This window comes from Sesamum indicum, linkage group LG1, assembly GCF_000512975.1.
Source record: "Sesamum indicum cultivar Zhongzhi No. 13 linkage group LG1, S_indicum_v1.0, whole genome shotgun sequence".
NCBI lineage: Eukaryota > Viridiplantae > Streptophyta > Magnoliopsida > Lamiales > Pedaliaceae > Sesamum > Sesamum indicum.
In genome coordinates, this window is record NC_026145.1 from 1114659 (window position 1) to 1122337 (window position 7679).

General features: G+C 36.0%; 3 protein-coding genes across 3 annotated transcripts in view; 2 read left to right on the plus strand and 1 right to left on the minus strand.

The window, feature by feature from the left end:
* LOC105164802 (nucleoid-associated protein At4g30620, chloroplastic-like) overlaps positions 1–329 on the plus strand; it is a gene marked incomplete in the record, with an annotated part of 3485 nt that extends 3156 nt beyond the window's left edge. Inside the window, 1 exon segment of the mRNA XM_011083618.1 lies at positions 1–329. Coding sequence (XP_011081920.1) covers positions 1–9 — 9 coding nt within the window.
* LOC105164886 (transmembrane 9 superfamily member 8) lies at positions 1391–5286 on the minus strand. Its single transcript, XM_011083740.2, has 7 exons — positions 4999–5286; positions 4117–4281; positions 3921–4030; positions 3705–3813; positions 3515–3627; positions 3249–3399; positions 1391–3045 (listed from the first exon to the last, which is right to left on the minus strand). The coding sequence occupies exons 1-7, from the start codon at positions 5194–5196 to the stop codon at positions 1888–1890; spliced, it is 2004 nt and encodes a 667-aa protein (XP_011082042.1). The 5' UTR covers positions 5197–5286; the 3' UTR covers positions 1391–1887.
* LOC105164969 (3-hydroxyisobutyryl-CoA hydrolase-like protein 2, mitochondrial) overlaps positions 6935–7679 on the plus strand; it is a 6021-nt gene continuing 5276 nt past the window's right edge. Inside the window, exons 1-2 of the mRNA XM_011083864.2 lie at positions 6935–7180; positions 7482–7562. Of these exons, the coding sequence (XP_011082166.1) occupies positions 7052–7180; positions 7482–7562 (210 nt within the window). The 5' untranslated portion in view covers positions 6935–7051. The remainder of the gene's footprint in view (positions 7181–7481; positions 7563–7679) is intronic.

Below are 7679 nucleotides of genomic sequence, written 5' to 3' on the forward strand. Positions count from 1 at the left end.
CTCAAGTGATTGCTGATGATCAACTGAGGTGGCTTCAATTTTGTATACGATCTTTTGATTCGATTAGTCATATATTCGGATTCTAACCGTTTTAAGGTTTTAACTTGTACCTTCAACATAAGAAAAAAATGTATTATTGTTTTTCAGTAGTGATGTTTCTCCTAAACTAGTCTTTGGTTAAAAGAGAAGAAAGAACAAGGAGAAAAGAAATGCATAACATCATCTGCCTTTCTTTGAACTATTGATGCCATTTGTGATTATACTTCTCAAGAGTTTGTTTGGCATCAATCGTGCAACTTTTTTTAAGCTTTACAAGTTTTTTCTGTACATTTACAGGGAGTTTATTTGCCTTGAATCTTCTCTATTTTTTAAGGTTAAGTTTTTTTTTTTTGGGTAAATGTAAGTTTCATTAAGTAAAATAGTAGTATAGTACAACAATGTGATCATCAGTTGGTTTCTCCCTCGTTAGGCCAAGGGATACGCCATAGTCTATATAAAGCTCGTGTACTGACTGATGTAGATAAACTAATGCTAAGAATTCGTTGTCTAATATCCTCAATTATCAATAATGCCATGGTGCTCGTAAGGTTAAGTTTACACAAACAACATTTTTAAGTTCATACATGTTTTAAAAATGTGTAAATTACATTGAGCTCCTCTGAGGATTTTTTATAATTATAAATATTTTTTATTATTTAAAAGTTTATAAATACCTTCTTGAAATTAAATCTAACAAATATTTCATTACAATGGACTACTATGAAAAAATTATTAAATTTGAGTATTTATAATTTTTTAAATAACGATGTAATATTTATAATTGTGACAAGTTTTAAAAGAATCCAACGGTTAAAGTGTTTGGATATAGTCAAATTATAAAAGATCATATAATCTTGTAATTAATATTATTAAAATTAAAAAACATATTAAATTCTAAAAATAAATTAAGATTTTTTTTCTTTTTAAATAAATCTATAAAATTTTAATATTTTACTTTTTAAATCTTATAAATTCCATGTTTGAATCTTGTAGGTATTTTATAAGAATCTTATCATACACTCCATAAAGTTATTAACTAATTTCTTTTCCTTTTGAGCACTTAGAAAAGAAGAATGTAGAAGAGATATGAACAAGATAAAGTTGTCTTGTCAACCCAAACTAACACGTGTAATAAACAATCCATCCACCAAGACGACACGTTTATGTCCCATGCACCTCCATGACCAGCACTCATATAACCAGCACTCCATTTCACACACACACAACTGCACAATTGCTCACAGGAGGGAAAAAAATCAAGAATGGCAGGGAATGATGCCCACAGGACAGCAGGCTCGAATCCCGCCGGCGGCGTTCGCCAGCGCTGGAGCATGCCTTACAGTCCCTACACCATGGCGGTAGCAGGCCTCGCGGTGGCCGGCGGCCTCTGGTACATGTACGGCAGGAGGAAGCCTGAAGCTAGACACCTCGACGTCCCTCGAGCCCCGGCGGGTGCTACTGATCCGGCTGAAACGCGCCAACGAAAATAGGGGATCTGGGATTTTGTTATTACTACGTTGTATATTGTGAAAAATGTAGTACTGCGGTTGCTCAAATAACAGAGTTGTTATTATTGTTGTTCATGTTCTTGATATTACAAAAGCGCCCGAATTATAAGACCGCATCGTAAAGATGGCAAGAATTGGACCTGATTCACAAAACTAATAAGATAGCATCGAATACAAACAGTGAAAATGAACCACTACAAATCTACAACTAATCAACATAATAATTCAGTTCAAAAAATTTGCGAGTGTACATGAACTTTGAGTTGAATGAATTCTCTTTGCCTGGTTTTCTGCTGCTCCTACAAGATAGACCCTCTTCTCGTACAACAGTTTTGCACTCTCAATCAATCTTGACAGAAGAGTAAATCAGCCTGGTAAACCAGAAGCAAGCATAGAAACCAATGGTGCCCGTTAGCACGAAGAACGCGTACGAAGCAATCAGCATGTACCCAAAGTACAAAGCACCCGAAACAGGCTTAGTGATGTCAAGCTTTGTGAAGAAGTAGAAAGTTGCATAGAGGAACAGGTATAGTGCAGAGGAACCAGATGTCAAATATGACCTCCACCACCAGAGGTAGTCTTCACTGCATAATTGGAAATAGCAGAGCACGACTGCAATCTCGGCACAGGTGATGATGAGGATGATGAAGACGATGAAGAGGAATCCGAAGATGTAGTAGAACTGATTCAGCCATATTGAGGTTAGAATGAAGAAGAGCTCGATGAAAACAGCTCCGAATGGGAGTATGCCTCCAACCAAGATTGAGAAGATTGGGTTCATGTACCAGGCCTGTTGTGGGATCTGTCTTGGGATTTTGTTGGTCTTTACGGGGTCCTCGATTGCTGGCTTCTTGAATCCAACGTAGCTGCCTACGAAGACGAGTGGAACTGAAATACCAAACCACAAGAAGACCAGAGCAAACATTGTTCCGAAAGGGACTGCCCCGGAAGATTTCTGGCCCCAAATGAGAGCATTGAGTACGAAGAAGATGCTAAAGATTGTTGCTGGGAAAATGAACGAGGTTCGGAGGGCGATTTTCTTCCACTCCGTTCCTTTGAACATTTTGTAAAGACGGGCAGCAGCATAACCAGCAAAAATTCCCATGAATACCCATAGCAATAACATGGCTGTCATAAGACCACCTCTGTTTGAAGGGGAAAGAAATCCGAGGACAGCAAAGATCATAGTGACTAGCATCATACACAGGAACTGTACGCCTGTTCCAGCATAGACGCAGAGCAAATCTGAGTTGGTTGGGGGCCTGAAGACATCAGCGTGGACTAACTTCCATCCTGTTTCTTCCTGGGCCTCTTCTTGGGTCTCAAGTTCATTGTACTTGGAGATGTCTCGGTAAAGTGTCCGCAGCATTATCATCGCGACCATGCCCGAGAGAAAGAGTACGATCATCAGAGAATTGACTATGGAGAACCAATGGATTTGATCATCAGCCATTAGAAGATAAGTGTCCCATCTTGATGCCCACTTCACTTGGCTCTCCTGCAAAACAGACATTGGATCATGAAGTATTGATCCCCATAAACATGAAATTGGCGTTGGGAAAAGCGAGAAATAACTTGCATTAAGACAAACAAAGAACAGAAAATGAAAATCTAGGCTCCAGGAGACATAATAACAATAAGTTGATGGAGTGATGAAGATCAATGCTTAATGTGGAAATATGCTTAGGTGAACTGACTTACCAGGAATTCAACGTCGTAAGTGAATATGACTTCTTGTTTATCTTCAACCTCTTGGGGAGAGTTGGAAGAAGTAATTAAACGCTTGGCATGAGGATCGCATGTGGTTAGGCGAGTATTGCCGCTCCATTCTCCTTCATATTCATGCTTGACACTAAAGCAAACAGTATAAATGATGAGTTCGGTAGGAAATCAGTCAATGGAAAGATTTGGAAAATAACAGAATTTTCACAATTTCTTAAATATAATACGCTACATATAGAACCCACCTATATGGCGTGACTTCAAAACCAACAATCCTTGATGAATCCGTTTGCTGATCCTTGTGGAACTTGACTGTGAAGCTCAAATGGTTGTGGAGAAAATACTTTTTCTCTTTGCTCTGCAAAAGTAAAAAGATCAGAAATCTTGTACAGAAATTGCTAGAACATAATCTTCTGAAATAATCAGTAAACTTACACCAGCATATTGCCCTTCCAGCCCAATATGAAAACCGAGCTGGTAGATTGGAGGACCGTCCTGTGCTGATCTTGGAATTGGAACAACCAAAGGAAGATTATCTAAAATCCTGCATTACAGAATGCAAAAGTATTAAGCAAGGGAATGGTTTCAAATTAGACTCCATTGAAACATGATGTAAGAGAATGATTTGCTCAGTGCGAAATATAGCCGTACATGTTGACACGATATTCATCTTCAATTTTTTCCTTGAAATCTTTTGCAGTTTTGGCATCAAACGTGAGCCGACAAACAACATTGCACATTTGTGGTTCCCTCATCCTAAACTGTAACATAACCATGCAAAGAAGAAAGGTCAATTGACTGACAGAAGGTAAAACAAGCAATATATCATCAAATATAATACACCAACCACATAAGGAGAGTTCTCAATGCGATCCCCACGAAGTACTTCTCCAAGATTTTCTGTACTGTCAATTATAGTGTTTGGGCGACAGAAAGGAAGAGAATAGTATGAGTAAGGAAGCTGAGTCTTTATAGAAGTCAGTTTGTTCACTTTCACATTCAATGGATCTCCCTGGAGAAACAAGAAAAAGAATAACAGGATCAATGCGAGTATAGTTGTTAATTCAACTCAACATTACATAAACAACAAAAAGTGAAGTAAACATTTTAGACAACACTAAGAACTCAAATGCCAAACATCCATTAATTGCACGCCTACTTAAAGCGAAAAATTAACCATGTGCTCTTTTATTATGTTTCCAAGTGCTTTTGATGTTCATATTCTACAATTTTCATTGTGTCCTGAAATTTCATTAAGCAAATGGCAATGATCAATACAACGATACGTACACAAATTGCTAGGAACCACCCACTCCAACAATATAGAATCCTACACGCAAAAGCGGTTCCTACTAATTAAACTAAGCTCAATAAGTGTAATTGCACAGAAAGAATAAGATCCAATGATGTACTTTATACATCAAAACGTTTTATGTTTTTTTTTCCAAGCACTACCACAACATATAGGCAACAACAAGCATCAGTATCACACTATACGTTTTCTCTGATCAAATTCTCAAATTTTCAAGAAAAACCCATTTCGAATTGCTAACCTAATCTAATCCTACACACAAGAACAAAGAGAAACAAACAGAAAGGTCAGATCTTTGAACAGAATCAACCCAGATCAAGAAACACGCTACAACTTAGATTTTCACACGGGATTACTAAAGAATGCTATAAATGAAAACCCAAATCACAAAAAGAACACTACAGAAAATCATTAAACCTTTTCGAAGTCTTGGGGGGCAACACCGGGGAGATAGAAGCAGCCAGCATTGTCGGAAAAGAGCAGAATGGAGATGATTGTGAATATGAAAAGTGTACGGATTGCACGGGATCCAACAGCAACTCTGCCCATCGTGAAATCAATCAAGAACGCTCTGCTTTCAGATCCAGGGGAGTGGGGGAAGAAGAATTGAGACATGGAATGATCGTTCTTGTGTGTAATATAAACCTGTCGGTTGCTTTCGGTAGTTGCACTCTCACTTCTCGGGCTAAAAGTGGAAATCAAGGAAAGTTATTTATATTTCTACCATTCTATAATATTGTCTTTGCTTAAACCTGTATTTCTCTTCATGCTTTTTCTTTTTTATCAAACTTATTTTTAAGGGGTAGATAAATTTCAAACTTATGGCCCATTTTTCACAAATATTTATTAGTTGCAATATTCTTTCATTTAAGGATTCATTCTAGATGTTCAATAATTTTATTTAAATTTCAATAACGTTACGCTGATAAATCAAGATTTGTATTAATCGTTCAAGTATTTAATTTGTAACTGAACATAAAAGTCAAAACATGAAGTAGCAAGAAATGGAACAAAAACAATTATATGTTTTATTGCATTATTGAAATTGGGGTGAATCACAATTTACCCCAATGCGATATTGAAAATGAGCACATTACCTTCCCTATAAAAAAATATAGCAATTTACCCTACTATACTTTTTAAAATACAGGGAGATGAATTGCTTCATTTTTAAAAATCATAAAGGGGTAAATTGTTGTATTTTAAAAAATATAGAGAGGTAAATCGCTATTTATTTTTTCATAATGGGTAATTTGCTTATTTACAATATAACAAGGGGTTACTTGCATTTTTTCCATTAAAATTGTAATATAATTTTATGAGGGTGAAATCATAGAGTGTATAGGCAATTATTTAAGTATGAGTAGAGGTATTTCTAACATAAGTCAGCCATTTATCTCATGTTATGCATAGACTTCTATTAATGCTATGATCTAAATTAAAATAACAATATTTCCACATGGAAGGGGAAATTCCAAAGTTGTAATAGACTTGGTTGCTTTGGATGTTATTTGATTTAATGTACAAAGTTATTGTAGACATGCAATGTGATGCAAGTGATCCACCTACTCTAAACTGCCTCCCCTTTGCCTTTTACTATTCATCATCATTTATTTTTACAAAGTCAAATCTTTTTGAACTTTTTTTTTGTGTGTTTGGAGTGTGTGCAAAAACAAAAAAAGAAGTTCTTTGTTATATAATATTTCTCTATTTTTGATATTCTAAATTTATAAATTATAATAAAATTAATGAGTGATACGACATGGGATGCGATCAGTTTCTTATTATGTGAGGTATTATTCGTTTCAGTTTTAAACGAGCCTCATGATTTTCTGTTTTAAAAGGCGTCATGTACAAAGAAATGATTGCACTGATGCTCATAAACCACTCAAACTCATATTTGCAACTAATATGGAAAGAAGTTTTGGAGTTTATAAGTCGTTAAAGTTCATTCTTTCCAATAGATATGGAATGTGCGACATCATCATTAACTCCCTATCGGGCATGGAAGGGTCACATAGTTTGATTCCCTTAGTGTTCTATCGAGCGACGTATTATCCACGCTAACTTTATATAAATTTTGCAAATTTATCTTTAAAAAGATATCACACTAAAAAAAAATATACTTTGACAATTATAAGTCACTAATGCTACACATATGCAAACAAATTCAATTTTCTTTATACCATGTTACTTTATTACTTTGGTTTAGCATTTTAAATTGGGATTTGATGAAATCTTAATCCCAAAACTAATAAATGTTAAAGGGTAAGTCAAGGAAAGTGACCAGTCCTAGAGATGAATATGAGAAATTCAGGGGCCAAACTGTAATTATTCCACAGTATTAGAGACTCAGCTCCCAGAGCTCTCTTCTTTTCCGAATTTAACCCCATTTGAGACCGCCGTAGCCGCAAGAACACTGCGAGCTCGAGGAACAGCCTAACCACGGAGATCAATCGTTGTTTGAAGAATGCAGAAACTAAAATTGCTGGTACCTTTGAGACGTTATTTACAGAGAAATGGTTTTGTTTCTCAACAGAGGAGAAGCTTTTCTGCTCTCCCCAGTTATACGGAACCCGGCTATCTCCAACGAGAAGAGGCTAGTTTATCAATCTTTACTTGAGTTTTGATTTATGTTTATTGAAACTACTTTCGTGTCGCATGTTTGATGCTTATGAACTGGTGAAGTATAGGGACGAGCCATGTCAACTTGTTGCTCTGCTATTTTTACCAAGAAAAGATTGGGAAATTCGTTTATGTTTGCATACATATGCATTTATGTAATATAGGGACTTAATGATATTGCAAGGGAGGCCATGTTGAGATTTTACTTGAATTCTTCTTATTCGTTGAAAAATAATGTTTTGAAGGGAACGTCTTGTTGTGATTGTTAAATTCAGGTATTGGTGGAAGGAAGGGCTAATTCGAGGGCCGCCATTCTAAATAGACCATCTGCACTCAATGCTCTCACTGCTTCTATGGTAAATTCACGCTCAATTTTCTGTTTGTTACAACATTATTATTTGGTTCTTGCTGTGTTTGATATTGTTCCGTTCAAATATGCCAAAGAAATTGTAGTTTAAGACAGCCCTTTTTGA

What these genes read in the sequence shown, in the direction of transcription:
- LOC105164886 (XM_011083740.2), bottom strand. Translation starts at nt 5,196, where the DNA reads ATGTCTCAATTCTTCTTCCCCCACTCCCCTGGATCTGAAAGCAGAGCG. An exon ending in TGGAAGGGCAATATGCTGGT is followed by an intron (nt 3,628 to 3,704) that starts GTAAGTTTACTG and finishes TTACTTTTGCAG; the next exon opens with AGCAAAGAGAAAAAGTATTT. An exon ending in TTTGAAGTCACGCCATATAG is followed by an intron (nt 3,400 to 3,514) that starts GTGGGTTCTATA and finishes TGTTTGCTTTAG; the next exon opens with TGTCAAGCATGAATATGAAG.